At 30.6% G+C, this 19198-nt stretch overlaps 2 protein-coding genes across 4 annotated transcripts; one reads left to right on the top strand and one right to left on the bottom strand.

The window, feature by feature from the left end:
* The first annotated feature begins 3182 nt into the window (after positions 1–3182).
* LOC100786591 (protein MALE DISCOVERER 2) lies at positions 3183–9659 on the top strand. Of its 3 annotated transcripts, none has more exons than XM_006585107.4 (14): positions 3183–3548; positions 3756–4187; positions 4303–4435; positions 4621–4692; positions 5027–5170; positions 5255–5350; positions 6347–6487; positions 6587–6648; positions 6730–7155; positions 8002–8192; positions 8313–8445; positions 8573–8730; positions 8808–8993; positions 9122–9659. In XM_006585107.4, exons 2-14 carry the CDS (start codon positions 4088–4090, stop codon positions 9380–9382), a joined length of 2103 nt encoding a protein of 700 aa, XP_006585170.1. In that variant the 5' UTR covers positions 3183–3548; positions 3756–4087; the 3' UTR covers positions 9383–9659. The 3 variants fall into 3 exon arrangements, with proteins under 3 accessions (XP_006585170.1, XP_003532756.1, XP_025985367.1); XM_026129582.2 differs by having other exon boundaries at positions 3190–3324; XM_003532708.5 differs by lacking the exon at positions 6347–6487 and having other exon boundaries at positions 3184–3548.
* A 5044-nt stretch (positions 9660–14703) lies between these two features.
* On the bottom strand, positions 14704–16807 carry LOC100786078 (CBL-interacting serine/threonine-protein kinase 12). Its single transcript, XM_006585106.4, has one exon. The coding sequence runs from the start codon at positions 16598–16600 to the stop codon at positions 15014–15016; it is 1587 nt and encodes a 528-aa protein (XP_006585169.1). The 5' UTR covers positions 16601–16807; the 3' UTR covers positions 14704–15013.
* Between the last annotated feature and the right edge of the window lie 2391 nt (positions 16808–19198).

Here is a 19198-nt window from a genome sequence, read left to right as displayed (position 1 = left end):
GGGGGGTTTCTGTTGCATACTAGCCTGGTCCAGAATTGGGTTTTGTAATTGGTTAGGCCTTCAATGGTGTCAGCCATTCAGGTGCATGTGCAGGATTTTTCATTTTTGGAAATGATAGATGACAAAATTAAAGGGCAAAGTATATTGATTATATTCTTCATTCCTCATTCCTATAGAGCTTCATAATACAAAGACTGCTTTTGGTAGTTTTTTCTAGAGTGTGTTCGGTTTTTTTTTTATGAGAGGATGCGTTTGGTTTAGAAGATGAAAATAAAAATATATTTTTTAATCAAGATAGAGTGTAAAAGATATGATTATTATAAAAAAAATTATAAAATTTTTCAACAATATTACTTCTTTTATCTCTATCAAACACATCATAAAATGTCTGAGGAAAAAAAGGACCTAAACAGCTAAATCTAATTCCAGCTAGCCGTGCTCAATTGCAATGACAGATCCTTACCGTGTTTCTCTAATTCACGCTATAGATTCGCAAAACCATCTCTGTTTTGCTGTTCAGTTCGGGACTTTTACTAAAGGGTGAAAAAAAAAATGATTTTTTATTTGCGGATAGATATTAAATTAGTACTAAAAATAGGATGTTACCAACTGTGAGTTAAAGGTTCTACACGATCTGTTTCGATTTATTATTATTATTATTTTATTTTTTTAACTAAAGTTGTAAAAAATTTTAAACTTTAGTTTAGTCCTTTTATTTACAATTTTAAAGTCGTACATATTTTTTTTTACTTATGATTTTGAAGTTGAAAGTTTAATTTTTTTACGATTTTAAAGTTATAATTTTTTTTTACAACTTTGAAGTTATATATATTTTTTACTTTTAAATTTTTTTTCTTTTAGGATTTTTTATTTACTTTTATTTATTTTTTTGTTTTTAATTTTTAAAAAAATTATAAATAATTTTATTTATTTAATTTTTAAATAAATATTTTTAATTTTACTTGCTATTAGTTTTATTTAATATCTTATATATATATATTTTATATGATTTTATTTAATATGTTATATATTTAATTAAATAAAATATATGAAATTATCTAAATTAAATTAAATATTTAAAATTAAATAATATTAGAAAATATATAACATATTAAATAAACTCATATAAAAAATATATACAAGATATTAAATAAAATTAAAAATATTTATTTAATAATTAAATAAATAAAATTATTCATAATTTTTTTAAAAATTGAAAACAAAACAAAAAAAAGCAAGTAAATAATTTTTTTTTTAAAAAAAAGTATGACTTCAAAGTTAAAAAAAAAAAATAAAAATATATATATATATATATATATATATATATATATATATATATATATATATATATATATATATATATATATATATATATATGATTTTAAAGTTGTATAAAAAAACTAAAATCGTAAAAAGATTAAAAAAAATAATAATAAGGCGTAACACTTATCTCAACTTATTTTTTATTCTTGATAATAATTTAACATCATCCCCACCTAAAAAATAATAAATAAAAAATCACCCTTTTGATAAAAGTCCCGTTGAGTTCGCTATCATCTCAAGAGCATGACGTGGTAACTATAAGGTGCATGTTTTTCTTTCTTCAGTACACTATCATTCAAAAGTGTGTTCACAAAGTAAAACTGCAAAAGTATCTTGTTTAGTTTTCAGTTGAGCCTAACCTTAAACTAACTTTATTACAATTTTGTCTTAAAATTAATTTGAAATAAAATTAAAATGAGAGTTGTTTTTATTAAAAAAAACAAGTTAAGAAAATAGTTGGATAAGTCTACTTTATAGAAGTAAAAGAAGAGTTATTTTTATTCAAAAAGTTAAGAAAACAGTTTTACATCTATTTTAAACTTAATCACTTTCCTTTTTTGAGAAAACACTATTAAAATTATTATAGAGCTTAAATTTTATGAATAAATTTATGATTGATGATAAAAAAATATTTTGGTGAAAATGTTAATACTCAAGTTACACATTTAACTAGAGCTTTTTTTTGTATATGTTTTTTTATTTATTAAAAGTCAATTTGAATAATTTTCATAATATAGTACCACGTTTAATTTTTTATTTGAATCCTAAAAATATGAAAACTTTGGAAATGAATGAGTGGAAATGATATTATATTAATCTCGAAAATATTTTAAATTATGGTGAGTATCATAATACTAAGATCTTGATTTATTTTCAAAAATAAGATATTATAAAAAAATTAATTAAATAAAAAAATGTTCAATTAAATAATGATTCAAAATTAAATTAAATTATTTTTGAATATAAATTTTGTTTAAAGTTTAGAGACAAGCCTCAACAGGAATAGCATGACCAAAATGAAACCAATAGCAACGACATTTATGATTTGAAATATGGAGGAGGAATTGATGAAAAAGTTGAACAATGCAAGTAAAGTTGAAATATGTATCTTCCTGGTTAGGTGGTCAATTTCACATAGTCAGACACTAATCTACGACTGCATTTAATTGTCATGCCATATATTATGTTCTTGTTGATTTGTCTTTAATTACTTTAGATCGTGACAAGCAATTTCTTAGGCATTTTAATTTGAAATAATCTTTGGATTAGAATGGGTACTGATTTGCTCCATAGAAGAATCTATTATCTAATAATAGACTACATTAGGCATATTATTATTATTATTAAATGGGGCATTGACAAGGGATTCCATTCTCCTAAAAGAAGAAGAAGAAGAGATTCCATTCCAAGTTAATTTTTGATGATATTGTAAAAATATTAGTAACATTTTACTTGAACCTTAATTAAATGAAAATGTAAGAACTTTATTTATCAACATTATAAATTGAAAAATATAATATTGATTTAACAGTTGAGAATATAGTTTAAGGTTGCAGAAAGGAGAGAAAAAGAGATATTACAGATTCGAATCCTTTTCTCTAATATTTTCAATAAAACTAATAAATTAATATTTATTGATAAAAAATTATCTCTAAAATAAAATAGATTTATAACTAAGTTTTTCATAAAGAAATATAGAGTTTGTTTCGATAAATAAGTAAATAAATGAATTAATAATAGTGAGACAGCAGGAGTAACAAAAAAAAAAAAAAAAAAGACAAGAAGCGCGTGCGAGTAATTCGGAAGTGGTGGGCCTACAACGAATTTTAGGAAAAAGGAAAAAATATGAGAAGGGGGAATTGTGTGTGTGGGTGGTGGGGGGTGAAGAGAGAGAAACTGAGACAAGAGACAAAAGAACCCCAACAAATATTGTAACATGATGAAGGTGGTCGGAGAGAGGTTTCTCTGAGATCCTCTTCACAAAGGCAGCAATTCAACAACGTAACAACCTTCTTCATCATTTCAATCTTTTATTTTGCTGCCTTTTTTTTTTTTTTTCTCATTCCTTGTCTCAGTTTACCTCCCCCCCCTCCCCCCCCACACCTGTCACCACCAACGTGCATTGCATTGCATTGCATTGCATCATATCATCAAACATTGTTGATCCTTCAGTTTCAACGCACAAAGGGACTTCTTTTCCTGCACCCTTTTCTCCCATTTGCATGGTAATTCAATTCCCTTTTTTGCCTTCTTTTTCTTTTTTCTTTTTAACACCCAGAAAGTTTGCTTGCTGATGGGGTTATTCCTTGTTTCTTCTTTGTTATGGTTTTGATTTGCTGTCAACTTTATCATTTTTTTTATTGTTGGAATAAAAACATTTGTTTATCTATTTTTTTTTTGTTGTTCTCTGGATGTAATGTAATTTCTTACAGCCCCAGCCCACATTGCTTGGAATCATAGAGAGGATTAATTGAGCTGGGTGTGCTTTTGTTGAGCAAAAGGTTGTAAGGAAGAGATTGATACAAATAATGAGGGACCCTGATACCAAGAGCTTCAATTGTTTTTGCTTTCCATTGTAAAGTATTAAGTTTTGCTTGCATAGTTAGTGAATTTCCGGCTGCTTCATCCAAATAGGTGGAAGGGTTTCTATGTACAGAAAAAACCTTCCAATTTTGTAAATATGATATGACATATCATATAGCTTCCTGACTTTAAAGAGATATAGATATTGTCGCTACCAAAGTGACATTGCCTTCTCATAGCAATGGAAAGCATATGGGGGCCATTTGGATTATGGCTCCGAATTTATGTTGGATTGATTTCTCTGTGGGGAACTCAACAGTGTTCGTCTCTGAACGATGAAGGTGATTTGCATGGATTGTGTACTTTTAGTCTCCCTAATTTACAATGAATCATGTAATCCATTTCTTGTATCTTGATGTTTGATTTTTGTTGTTGCATTTGGAATGGACATTGCAGGATTAACCTTGTTGGAATTTCGGGGAAGAATAACTTCTGATCCTTTTGCTGCTCTGGCAAATTGGAATCCAAATGATTGCAACCCTTGCAAATGGCTGGGTGTCCGTTGTGTTGATGGTCAAGTGCAATCACTGTAAGTTCCCTTTGATTTCCTCTTTTTAAATTTTTCATTTAGACAGTATTATTTTCTTTTACCAAACAGTAATACATGTAGCTGTTCCTGATGCTTAAAGAAGGCTGCCATTTTGGTTGATGTGAATTCAGTTCTGAATTTTATGTGCTTATAGAATTTTGTGCCTTCCCCATTATTTCTTGTAGGGTCCTACCTGATCTATCTTTGGAAGGGACATTGGCTCCTGAGCTTGGGAAACTTAGTCATCTAAAATCCCTGTAAGGGTTCTTGACCATGTTCCTGTGTGTCCCCCCCCCCCCATTACAGTTAGTTTGCCTCTCAGCTGGATTATTATATCAAGTTAGTGTCCATGAGGCCTCCTTGTCTCTGTTGGACAGATTATCATGAGTGCTTCTGTTTGGTTATTTTAGTTCTTGTTATACTATAACTCAATGATATGTGGTTTGTTAATGTATGTCTTTAATGAAAGACTAAATTAGGAGCTTCTTCTTCAGAAGTTTAAAAATCGAACAGTTCAGTTGACTTGATATAGTAATTTATATTCAAATACATCTCTAATTCAGATATGCTCCCTTTGTTACTTTGAAATAGTGTACTATACAAGAACAGTTTTTCTGGTACCATTCCCAAAGAACTTGGAGATCTAGACAAGCTGGAGTTATTGGATTTAAGGGGGAATGACTTGACTGGATGTATCCCAGCAGAAATTGCCAGGGTGTTGTTGTCAAAAAACCTGTAAGTTAGCTCTTTATCTTTTTTTTGTTCATCTATTTAGTTATATTTCTGGTTTACTTGCAATGAAATTTAATTTTTCCCTAGGTTGGTTTGTGACAATAAATTTGAAGGCAGTGATTCTCAAGAGCTCAGAAAGCTAAGGTTGCCCTCTAATAACAATAACAGAAAGTTTGTGCACCAGTAAGTGTATCTTCATTTTTCTCCCTGACCTAGTGACTTTATGCTTTCCTTCCTTTAGCTTCACTTAAATGTAGTGGCAAGTTAATGAATCATAACTCATAAGAACTACTGTTGTCACAAATTTTATTCTTTTTCAAACAATGAAGTCTTTTAGACAATCACGGGAAAATTATTTCCACAAGGTCAGGCATCATGTCAAATAGATTTCACGTGGTCAACTGCACTCTTCATGTGCCTTATACTTATTCTAGACATCCTTGAGAAATATATAAATGATGGAGCACAGTCATGATTTCTTAGTCATTGCTTAATTGGTTTAAGATGTTCTATTAATCAATCTGAGATTTCATTTTGTCATAATTGAAATAATTAATTTTCTGTTTAGATGGAGTTTCTGTATATTGTCTTCAATCGGTACAAATCTTCATTCTGAATTTCTGATGGCACTTCTTATTGTTTTAACTCCTTAAAACTCAGTTTGTTTTCAGTTACACATTTATAGCAGTAGAAGTCACACTCTGTTTGTCTATGATTGGCTCTTGTCAAATTGCATATGTGCTGCAAAGATTAAAACTCATCTAAATAACAATTATTAAAAACAATCTGTTCATCATTTGTCATTTGATAGCCCAATGATTGGTGAAAACCCAAACTGTTGATCATTTCATTATGTTCATTGAAAATTCGTGGTGTACTTCAGCCATATAAACTCGAAAGAGAATTGCAGAATTTACGTTTGTTCAGTGTGTGTTTTTCCATTTGATTTTCTTTTATCTGATCACCATAGTTATTTTATTGTTTTATGAGGAAGTGAAATTTGTGTTGTCTTATAGCTGTGTTAAGGTGTTAAGATTAGATATAGCAGTAGCAAACTTTTAGTAGTACCATCCTCTGAGATTGTATACTTATCTTAATATGCTGCATCCTTTATGGTTAACAAGAATGGTTGAGTTTCTGATTTTTTGACCTTTTGATTTTGATGCATGGTGTGAAAAGTATACAACAAGAACAACATGGTGAAAAAAGTATGTGCCATAAAAATTTCAAGCAATCGAACATGGAAGATTCATTTGTTATTCCACTTAAAGGAGCACTAAAAAATTACCTCAATGCTGTAATTGCTGTGGCACTGCCACTGTGTGTAGATAACTTTCTTCCCCATATCAATCTTAATATTTACATAAATTTTCTTCTTTCATCATGTTTAGCTTACAAAAAGTCTGCTCTTATTTGAAGGTTCAAGCTAGGAAAGGCTACTCCTCATGCCTATGAAGAGAAATATTGTGATAATCTGACTAGTAAGTAGAGAACCTTAATATGTACATAAATTGATACCTATGCTTTTAACTGACTTTCAAAACACACCTTCCATCATGTAGGTTCTGATGAGTCAGAGTTTGTCCAGAATGTAGTTGATTCAGCACGACGTAAGTTGCTTGATCAGTCCAGTAACCTTGCAGCTGAACATTTCAGTGGTGGGCCTGCTATAGAGATCAGTTCTATTCCAATTGCCCAGAGCAGTGGAGCTTTCCCAGCTGTGCCAGACACCAATAAGAAACAAAATCAGTCACCTGCACCATTGCCTTCACCTTCTGTTTCTCCACATGTGAATCAAGCAAGTCAACAAAATTCACCTAATGGTGCATCTGGAAAATTATGGAAGTATATCATTATAATCACAGGTGTTGCTGTCTTGGTCATTCTTGTTGTGATCATGCTTTGCATTTGGCGAAAACGAGCAGCAAAAGTAATAAAGCCCTGGAAGACAGGAATAAGTGGACAGTTGCAGAAAGCATTTATAACAGGTATTATTTCAGTAAATGAATAAAAACTGCTCATACACGATTGAACTGCAAATTAGATTTTTCAAAGTGGAACCTGTAGTTGAACAATTATGTCCTGTTTCTTGAGCTTATCACCTGTTGAGGATTTCTGTTCAAAAATTTAAAATCAAGGTATGTGTTTGTAAACCCTTTTTTTTTTACTGAAATATGTATATGCTGATTAGCATTTGGCAGATTAGATCTTGCCATCTCAGTTTCACTGCATTCTCCAAACCTGTTTGAGGGAAGCCAGGGCAACTCCTGAAAGGACTTGACAGTAATAAATTATTGATATTGAAACTGACTTTTTAAGATAACTAATGTTTGTTTACCAAATTTTAAACACCTCATACTGACTTCCCTCATATATGTTCTTTAGTCTATAATAATGTGATTGATTGTTTTCATTTGTTTATATAAGTTACAATAAGTCCATTACCTTTTTTAAGGTTTGGAGACTCTCCTGTTCAACTTGTTCAATCATCATCTTTCTAATTTGAATAGCAACAATTTTATGAACGTCTTTCATTATTTTATGGTCAGCCAATTGCAAGAAAATAGATTGTCTTGTTATTATGCAATATATATACTATCTAAAGTGTCAACCTATGAATCAATTTTGTCTAAGCTCTCTTAAGTTATTAGCTCAATCCAAAATTCCTGCTAAGTGCTATCAGGGCATAGATTTATTGTCCTGGATAGGGATTCTGGAAGAGGTTATAGGTTCACGTTACGGTAAAGAACTCCCAATGTGCCCCATAAAATGAAAAGAAAAGAAATCAATGTTAACATAATATGATGACAGTTTTTTCCTTGTATGTAATGTAGGGGTCCCCAAGTTGAATCGGGGAGAGCTGGAAACAGCCTGTGAAGATTTCAGCAATATTATTAATAGTTTTGATGAATGCACCGTATACAAAGGAACACTATCCAGTGGAGTCGAGATTGCTGTCGATTCAACTATTGTTGCTTCTGCCAATGATTGGTCAAAGAACATGGAGACAGCCTATCGCAAAAAGGTTTTCTCCTTCTCAAGTCAATGGAGTGGAAAAAGTTGAATTAGGAGTCCCAATTCAATTGAGGGAGGAACTTTTACTACTTAATTACCTGTTGCTAATTTTGTTCCTTTTATGCTTCAGATTGCTGCATTGTCCCGTGTTAACCATAAGAACTTTACCAATCTTATTGGGTATTGTGACGAAGAAGAACCATTCACAAGGATGATGGTGTTTGAGTATGCTCCAAATGGAAACTTATTTGAGCATCTGCATGGTAACAACTTCCAACACTCTCTAAAGGCTCAAGTTATTACCTTGCGCATAGCAAATCTGATTAAAGGCTTAAGTTCTCTTTACAAAAAACAAAATGCTTAAGTTGTCTGTATTTGCTCTCTTTTCAGTTAAGGAAGTTGAGCCTCTTGACTGGAGCACAAGGATGAGGGTTATTATGGGCACGGCTTATTGTCTTCAGTATATGCACCATGATCTAAATCCACCTGTAGCTCATTCCAACCTCAATTCAATTGCTATATTATTAACAGATGACTTTGCTGCTAAGGTATAAACATTTCTATTTTTTGTTTTTAATATATATGTCAGTTATCAAGTAACATATCTCCATTCTATTCCTCTCAGATATCAGAGATCTCTTTCGGCAAGCATGCAAAAACCAACACAACTGGAGATGAATCACATAAATCTTCTGAGTTGCCACCCCAGGCTGATCCCGAAACCGATGTCTATAACTTTGGAGTATTGTTGCTTGAAATCATTTCTGGGAAACTACCTTACTCTGAAGAACAAGGCCACCTTGCCAACTGGGTAAGTTTGTAATTTGTGCCCGTTACTTTGTTTTTCTTTCCTTTGAATGTACCCTTCCTTGTACTTTCAAGTGCAACTCCATTGTTCTATTCTGTCACTTAACAAACAAATCCTGATCAACTTCCTAGGCTGCTGAGCACTTGAACGATAAGCAAAGCATCAGCTATCTGATCGATCCCACGCTGCAGTCCTTCAAAGACGAAGAACTTGATGTCATCTGTGAGGTGATCAAAGATTGTCTTCAATCTGATCCAAGGTTAAGATCTACAATGAAGGAAATAACTCCCAGATTACGGGAAGTGCTTCATGTATCACCCGAGCAAGCTGTCCCAAGACTCTCTCCACTCTGGTGGGCTGAACTGGAGATCTTATCAGTGGAGGCCACTTAAAAAAGTTCTATCTAACTCTCTTCTTTGTGTTCTAAGTCAAGCCTCTCTCTAACCTTTACCATGCTGGAAGAGTACAGCTTTCTGATAATGCTATATGGTATTTGCTACTCATTCTTTAATTCTATTTGTTCTTTTGTAAGTCCATATAATCACAATACCATAGCTATTATTGTCCCTGTGGAAGCGTGTTATGTAATTTTGCAAGTGGGGTGTTGTAAATTGTACTTTTGTTGATGAATATTGAGATGTAAAAAAAGTCTCGACATATTAATTGGTATTTCAGTCTCAATGAACATGCAACTTCTATACACAGGTCTATTCAATTATTAATGAAACTTGTAAGTCGTAACTGTTCCGTGATTAAGATAGTCTACCAATTCCAAAACACAGACATCTACGCATTTTTCAAAAGGCAAAAAAGTTGAAAAAACAAAACAACGACAACTGAGCTTTATTTGATTCCACAATTAAGTAATATGCATCAAACAACCTAATTAGATTTATTCGGTATTTTTCCTGATTCGGTTATATGCAGTTAATTGACTAAATTGTTTAAAAGTTGACAAAAACCACTTTTAGTATGATAAACACTTTGGTTATTGAACTATATTTGGAAGTGTTTCGCCATTTACAGTGCAATTTGGTTTATGTCCAAATACGTAGTTCGGTTTATAGAGATATTTTGCACACCCTAGGCTGTATATGGACCATTCATTTCACTTTATTACTTTAAAGATACTTTTTTGTTGTTGATACAGGTTGGAAAAACAAAAAACAAACAACATTTGTAAGTTACTTTAAAGATATTTAGTAATGTCACGTGTCAGACTTTCATTTCATTCCTTATCTTATTTGTAATGGATACGATCGATCACTTTGATGTGGAAACTTTATTTCTTTACGTGACACATTTCATTTTTAACTTTTGGCTAGATACGTTCACCTTTTCTTATGTGTCACATATTAAAAATTAAAAATCAGTGTACTTTAGCTGCTGATTTCCCAGTCAAGAACCACAGTTAGTCCACTGTAGAGGGAAAATGTGTACTAGCACAAGATTGGTTCGCCGCCAAGTGCTTTTGATTAGTGTGTAGGGCATTTTCATTCATGAATTCTAACTAAGATATGCACAAAAATAGTTATGACGCTTTAGAGATTAATTATACGCCAACAAATCATGCGAGGATGCGGATTTGATGATGTACGTTAATTTATATCCTTATGATCTCTCCAATTTTAATAGTTCATTTTGGTAATTAAGAACCATTCAGAGCTAGATAACAATCCAATGGTTGTTTTCCCCGCATTATACTCAACAATCACCTAAATCAGATGATGGAAACAAGTTTGAACTATTAAAAGCAAACTCGTTCATTTATGAAATTACCACCAATCAAAATAACGAAAATGGTAAAAACACATACACACACAAATCCGCATATTTATCAAATAATCATAAACTGGTGTAATTAAAAATTTCCTAAACACCTCTTGTAACTAATAAATAAAAAATGGCTGGTCTAATAAATAATTAAATAAGCCCCATAAATTATAGAACCTCTATATTCACTATTACGAAAGTTTTTAGAAAAATTTCCAGTAACTTACTTAAACATAAACAGAAATGGATTATGATTTCTTAAACCTTTTCTTTAAAATTTATTTTTATAATTCCTTGGTAAAACATATCAAAAACTTTTTAATTCATTTCAATAAATGTTATAACATAAATTCTCATATAATGAAGAAACTAGTAAATAAGTATTTAATTTAAGTTATTTATACAAATGCCTCATAGTTCGATCTTCGATGAAAAAATAAATGACGGCAGTAGTATGTTTATTTCAAAACATTTTCCATTATGAAGTAAAACAGTTTAATTTTCACATTGTGTTGGTATAAAGATTTGGTTATATGGGATAAAATTAGCGTAAAGGAAATTTGAAAAATTAGTTGAAAACTGAAAACTAAGGTATTAACTTGGAAGTATTAGGTAAAATCAGTCGTTAAGATAGATGAAAAGTGTAACAGTAAAATAATATCATAATCTTTTAAAAAAAATGTAACAAAAAAATGAATAAATAAATTGAGGATAAAAATGAAAGAAAATATATAAAATTAAGAGTTAAAAACTAGTGTTTTAAAAGTAGCATTTCAACAAACGATAGAAACTACTAAAAAATCTTGATTACCGAATTATCAAATGAATTTTTGAACTAATAAAAAAAATTAAAAATTAATTAAAATATTTTATAGAAGATAACTTTAGTCAATAGAAAATCATTATAACTATGGTTTTTAAAATAATTGTTATAAAAATTAACTATTTTTCTTAAATATAACTTATAGGTTACCTACAAGTGACATAATTTATTTGATGAGTCTATTTTTTATTTAGTACAATTTATATAAATTTCATAAAAGTATATTAAAAAATGAAAAATTAGATATATGTTTATTATTATTTTTAAATATATTCTAGAAAAGTATTTATTAAAAAAATTCATTTATAAATCATGTTTATCGATAAGATACATTCATGACATGAATCATATATCAAATTGGGATATTTTTTTTTATCTACTCAGTTAATTAAACCAGATCCATTGATAAATTGAAATATTATCCTAAGTCGTGTGATATCTTTTTTTCTCTAAATAAATAAGTCATGTGATATATTCATATATGACAATTCTTACAATAATTTATACAATATTATTTTATATTTATCTTTTTTCATTAATTATTTATTTGATTTCAAACTCCTCTATTTTTTCTATACAATATACCATTTCTCGAATTTGTTGTACAAGTATATGTCATTTCTCATAGAATTATATGACAATAAATGTGTGCCGGTCAAAGAGTTTTATGTATAGACATGACAACAGATTGAGCAGAGATGAGTATTCTTTTCTTAATCCCTAGTTCCGACTTTTCGACATATTTCTATATTTTTTTTCGATATTTGACAGGTTAAAATTTATTTTTACATCTCGTACCCATTGGATATCGAGTATCCCTGCCCCACCTCGTCTCCCATTCAAATTTGTAAAATAAGTTTTTTTTTGTAAAAAAAATATATTAAAAATCCAATTTTAGAAAAAATAAATTGATTGGTACACATTTATTTTTAACTACTTATATATCAATAAATTCATTGTAGTGCATTTGTCTACACCAAAAAAAAAAAAAAACTGATTGATGAATACGAGAACATGCATGAGTACGGGTACAAGACGAGTAGTGACATCCCCACCCCTGATCCTGATTAAAAAAGTTGGATAATTCTCGAATCCAAACTCATAACCAATTAATTCTAGTATTCTTCATCAAAGTCAACTAGTTTAATATTACTTTTTATTCACAAAAATGTTACTAGGTTTTATTTCAATTCAATCTTCTCCTTGCCACGTGGGATGTTCAATAGTTGAGATAGTGGGATCTTCGCTTCTTCAAACCATCCCCACAATAGTGTCCACTTGCATTTAGTGACAAACCTAGAACTTCTTGGTAGTAGACTAGTAGAGACAAGATAATAATACTATATCTCTTAATATAAAAAATTAACATGATGAAAACAAAGTTAAAAATAGCAAGGCTTAAATTAGAGGAGTAAAACAGTAGGCTGGTCCAAACTCGTCTCATAAAATATAAGACTTGAGTTTTAAATTTTATATATGAATTATATGCATACTATTTTAGCTTAATCCAATGATGACTGGATCTAAGCTTAGTTCGAAAAAAAAAACTTGAGAAAATCAATTATATGCTTAAATGACAAATTGCTTTAAAAAAACACTCCAATGACAACTTAACATAATAGAATTAAAAATCTTAAAATGAGTCAGGGCATGTCTTGTTTATATTCAACTTGCATTTATTTGTAGGACTAGACATCGGACATTTGTAAGTAGTCCAACATTTCCATTTCCTCTTCACAGAATAAGATGTCTTATCATTCCATTTTCTCTTGACAGCAAACACTAGCTATGTGTGTTATGAAGTATACTTTGTTATGAACATCTAAAAAGTGAAATCAAATATAACTTCTATATAAAAAGAAACAGAAAAAGAAAATACCATCTGTCATTCAAATCCGCACTAATAAGGGAAAAAAATTGTGTTTGATATTATTCCCTAGGGAAATAAATTTAAAAATACAAAACTCCCCTATCATGCATCTTTTTCAGCCTTCCACTTCCCAGGTTGGTTTTGAATATATAAAATCAGCTACAGCAGAAAGTAGGACATGAAAAAGTTTTTGAGCAGCGAAATAGGTCCCAACTGTTGGTTCCATTAGCCACAAGGGCCCCTACAATTTTGAATCATTTAAAACCACAGAAAGAAACAAGCATCGGAATTGGTGAAGAGTTAGAAGACCAACGCTCAATCTAGTTCAACACCAGGCTTCATTGCATCAGCACAAAGTACCAAATGATTCAGAAACCATAGATTACTGATGGCATGTACATAATGTTAAAACGTGTGTATTTTCTAACAAGTCAATTTGCACTTAAAAAGTCTCTTCTTTGAAATAATAACAAAGTTTCTTAGAGTTTATAATTTATACTAATTTGCAGACATAACACCTATGCATTGCTATGTTTAGTTAAGACGACGGTTCCATAGGCACCACTTGTAAGTGTGCAGGGCCACGCTACAACCAACTTATGTTGTCTGTTTCGCTGAAGCATTTTGGGTCAAATAATAGGCACCACTTGTATGTGTGAAAGCAACAAGCTTATTTTTGGATGTAGGAGGGGGTTTCAGGGAATTTATCATTCATTTTATCAATGCTCTACAATGCTTTCAGGTTTGAGTGAATCTCATCTATGCATTGCTGATGAATCCTACATAATTTCTCCCATTTTCTCCACTCTGGCATATCAGTATTTGCTTTTCAATTTTTCCCATTGCTTAAAATATAATATCAACATGAAATGCGCTGGAAATCAACATGATTCAGGGGAAAATAGATCGCTTATTTTAAACGAGAAACAGTGCTAGCAATCTTCTTTGCAGCTGTCAATAGTGGTGGGAGAAAAGGATCTGAAATCATAACCTGATTTGGTTACATATACTAGTTAACAAGTGTTGTTGTGACATTCTGATTCATGTTACTCTCTTAGAGTGAATTCCCCCAATCTCATTCCAAATTAAGGTGATGAATATATGGAGTTAATATGAAGCACTAGACACCCAAATCCAGTGAAGGACTTCATGGATTCACAAGAAATATGCATTCTTATTTTCACATTACTCATAATAAAGAATGAAAATAAGTAAACTACAGTAACAGAGCAATGTACCAAGACATATACACATATAAACTTCTTCATTCACTATATTTAAAATTAAATTAGCCTTACAATAATACAACATTTGGACAAAGAAATACAGTAGCATCTAATGCTCCAGTCAAGGAGCAAACCTAAAAATGCCGGAAAATTCTTGAGGGAAAAAGAAAGTAAAATTTAACTTACACACAGCCTAAAAATAACAAGAGAGAAATAGTATGTTGTCATCTTCTGTCATTCTCCTGGTACCTTAATTAATGCAAACATTCATTATCTTTTTTTGGTTTTCCACATGTTTCATTCTTTGAAAACAATAGTGTTGTAGACACAGTCAAATAGTAAACATGGGCACATTTTCCTGTTGAAATTCGAACTTTGGTTCACCAAGTTGTGGGATACTAGTCTCTTCTGCTAGACCCAACTCTTGATCATATAAGCATTCATTATTATCTGAATGTCTGTTAAGGGCAGAGTCAGAAAATGTTCGATGTTGTTGTTGGAATTCAGATTGAGTGTGTGTAGATTGATGACAAGAAGAAGAAGAAGAAGCAGAATCCTCCATCCCCAAATTCTCCAACGCGGGTTTCAGCTCAGAGTTACAAAACTTCTCATACTCTGCCTTATCCCCTCCTTTTTTCTTCACCTCCACCACCACCAAGGAAGGTGTCAACTCAAAAATCTCAGCAGCAATAGTCAAAGGCCCTTTCACACCTTCTCTACACCCCTCCAAGCTCACCCTGCAATCTTTCTTCCTCACAGTGAAGCTAACCAACTGAGCAACCTCCTCCAATTTCGATATAATCTTCGACACCGGAGCAGAAGACACAAACCTCGCCTCATCACCCTTCTCCTCAAACAACCCTGATAGATCAAAGCCTTGAGAAAACGATATTATGTCAAACGCATTCAAACTCGCAGGCCTCGGCAACGAATTACCATTACTAGTACTATTGCAATTACTATTCTTCCTTCTAATCTCAACCTCAGAATCCGATGTTGCCAAATAATCATCGCCATCATGATGCTGCAGCTGTTTCTCATCAAAACTACAAACTCTATCATCCTCCACATAAAACTTAATCTGCTTGAAACCCTTCTTGAACCAGCGATTCTCCATGATTTCGGGAATAGAAATCCTTGTCTGAGGGTTAGTATCGAGAAGCCTAGAGAAAAGTCTTGTAAGTTCAGAAGAAAACCACCTGGGACACCGAAACTCACCCTTGTAAATCTTCTTATACATAGCCATAACGTTACGGTCATGGAAGGGCAAATAACCCGCCATCAAAACAAACAAAACAACCCCACAAGACCAAATATCAACCTTTGCACCATCGTACCCTTTCCGCGCCAAAACCTCAGGAGCAACATACGCGGGTGTTCCGCAAAACGTGTGGAACAGCCCGTCATGCCTTATCTGGTCCGACACGGCACTGAGTCCAAAGTCGGAGACTTTAAGGTTCCCATCCTCGTCCAGCAACAAATTCTCGGGCTTTAAATCCCTGTGGAACACGCCGCGCGCGTGGCAAAACTCCACCGCGGAAACCAACTGTTGGAAGTACTTTCTGGCGACTTCTTCTTTTAACCTTCCCTTTGCGACCTTGTTGAAGAGTTCGCCGCCACGGACGAATTCCATGACGAAGTAGATCTTGGTCTTTGTGGCCATGACTTCGAAGAGTTGCACGATGTTGGGGTGGCGCACGCGGCGGAGGATGGAGATCTCGCGCTTGATGTGGGAGACCAAACCACCCTTTAGGATTTTCTCCTTGTTGATGATCTTGATGGCGACTCCTTCTCCGGTTTTGATGTTGCGCGCGTGGTGGACCTTCGCGAAGGTTCCGTGCCCGAGGAGCTTTCCGAGCTCGAACCGCCCAAGGAGAAGATTCGGGTTTTCCTTCTTCGGCGCCGCCACCTCTGCCATGGTGGTGGTGGTGGGGATAAATCGATCCTGTGAGATAAAAACAATGGAAGTGTTCGCTAGTGGTGATGGAGCTTCATTGGATTGGAGTTGTGAAGCTATGGAATTGGTGGGTGTGGTTTCTATAATTAAATTATTCTTTCGTTTTATGCCAGTGTTGTGTTGTGTGTAGGAAAATTAAAGTAAATAAAACAATTCATTCATATTCATGGATTTACTGTTGGATATGTGGATTTTTTTATTTTATGTGCAGAGCCCTCACTTGAATTAATTAATTTAGATAACCTTGATTTTTGAAAGTGGGAATGAATTGTTGTGAAGTGATTATTCCAGCTTATTTGGGGGGGTAAATTTGAATAGTGAGTTTTTAAAGAATTTTTTTATTTTTTTTGATAAATATATATATAAAAGGGTTTTGATACATGTATATATATATATATATATATATATATATATATATATATATATATATATATATATATATATATATATATATATATTTTTTTTTTTTTTTAAAAAAAAATCTATCTAATAAGTATCATCTTTATTTATGACTCTTCCGGTTACATCATACTAAGTAGTATTTATATTTTTTTTTGTTTAATTGCACATTGTCACTCAATTATTATAATTTTATAAATTTTATCACTCAAATTTTTCTACATATTTTAACATTATTTTTTTTCCACATTTTATCATTATATTAATATAAAAAAGTGATATTGTTTTATAAAATTGATAACAAAACAATGTTGTATTGTTTTTTCTTTAACTTTTTAAGTGATACATAATTAAATTTTGTAGAAGATTCTTGCTATCTATAGCAAAAACAATTGATGGATTTTATTTGAATTTATTTTCCATCTATTTTAGTATTTGTTATTTTTGGTAGGTGTTGAATAGGTTGATTATTTGTTTGTGACGTAGTTACTTAATCATTGACTCTGGCAACGGACAGTGCAGGTGCAGCTGATGTTTCTTACTACTTTTCTTTTCTCTGTTTTTGTTATGAGTAAATTATTACGTTTAGACTTTAGAGGACACTACCAACCGTGCCTAACCATTTATTTTTCTTGGTTAATTATAACAATGTACTGTCTCCTTGTATTTATAAATTTTTTTATTTATAAAATTTAAATTCAAAATAATATTTATTTATTTTTATAAAATTTAATTTATAATAATTTGTGTATTAATTATTTTTATACTAAAAGTATTCTTCATTAAACGAAGAAATAGAATGAATCGATAAATTATTGAAAGAAATAAAGTTATTAATAAAAATGATAGCTTTAGAAAAAATATATATATTTAAGATAAATTTATTATTATAAATTAAATTAATTATTTTTCTCAATTTTAATGAATTATTTAATTGGATCTTATATATAAAAACGGAAGGAATAAATAATACTACAAAATATCAATTAACTATATTAAATTACTTATGAATAATTCTATATTTCTGACATAGTAAATGTTTTTATTGAAGAGTTTTTTGTTCAATTTAGTTACACGATAATAGAAAGTAATGCTAGTGTATATACTAACTTAGAGTATGTTCAGTGATGATGGTTTAATAGGTTGTTTAACAAAAAAAAAAAATTAGTATATCACATATGATTAAATTATTTAAAATTAGAGAAAGTTATTCATATAAATATTTTTTTACTCACAAATTGCTTAAGTGTGTATTAGTAGGATTAAAATGTAATTTTTATTTTTTTAAAAATTCGTAATTTTAATATTTTTTAATTGAGATATTTTGTTCCTATTTTTTAAAAGTCTACAATTTTAGTATTTTTTTTTTGTAAATTTCAGGTTTGACTATGTATTTTTTAAAAATTTTGTTAAATAAATTAAGCTTGTTAGAAATTAAATAATTTTGTTTTCAAAAAAAAATTATCACGTGGATAACAAATAAATACATGTCAATTAATGTATGTTTACAAAATACATATATAATTGATCATAAGAATTAAAATTAAAATTTTTAAAAGTGAGGAACAAGATGTTTCAGTAAAAAAAAATAAAAGATTAAAATCATCAACTTTAAAAAAAATGAAAGATGAAATGTTGAAATGTTTCAATAAAAAATAAAATGATTAAAATAAAATTTTTTTAAAAAATAGAAGAACAAGAAAACATTTTACCCTATTAATAATAAGAGAGAAAAATAAAATATTTTAAAAATTAAATAACTTATTAATAGAAATATTCATTTAAATATATAAATATTCATTTGGATATAAAAAATTAATTGAGTTACATAAAAGTGACATAAATTGAGATTATTGGAGATAGGAAAACAATCACCGGAGTTTAATTATTTAAATTTTCTGGCATTAAATTTATAAGATTGGATAAGTGGTTCAAGAAAATGTCCCCACTATAGTAATATTTTATTTATAGAATTTAATCATGCAAATAATAATAAATTTCAATTTAATTTTAATATAACATCGGTATGAATTTGTTTGCCATTAATTTGTTATTTTATATTAAACATGAATACTTTAACCTATAAATTTAACTAAAAAAGAATTTTTATATTGTCAATTAGTCAAAAAATTATCATTGGAGTAAATTAACTTTTATAAA

The sequence above is a fragment of the Glycine max genome, chromosome 8, assembly GCF_000004515.6.
Source record: "Glycine max cultivar Williams 82 chromosome 8, Glycine_max_v4.0, whole genome shotgun sequence".
In the NCBI taxonomy this organism is placed as follows: domain Eukaryota; kingdom Viridiplantae; phylum Streptophyta; class Magnoliopsida; order Fabales; family Fabaceae; genus Glycine; species Glycine max.
This window is presented reverse-complemented; position numbering and strand designations above follow the sequence as displayed.

What these genes read in the sequence shown, in the direction of transcription:
- LOC100786078 (XM_006585106.4), bottom strand. Translation starts at nt 16,600, where the DNA reads ATGGCAGAGGTGGCGGCGCCGAAGAAGGAAAACCCGAATCTTCTCCTT.
- LOC100786591 (XM_006585107.4), top strand. Translation starts at nt 4,088, where the DNA reads ATGGAAAGCATATGGGGGCCATTTGGATTATGGCTCCGAATTTATGTT. An exon ending in GTGTTGTTGTCAAAAAACCT is followed by an intron (nt 5,171 to 5,254) that starts GTAAGTTAGCTC and finishes ATTTTTCCCTAG; the next exon opens with GTTGGTTTGTGACAATAAAT. An exon ending in AGACAGCCTATCGCAAAAAG is followed by an intron (nt 8,193 to 8,312) that starts GTTTTCTCCTTC and finishes TTTATGCTTCAG; the next exon opens with ATTGCTGCATTGTCCCGTGT.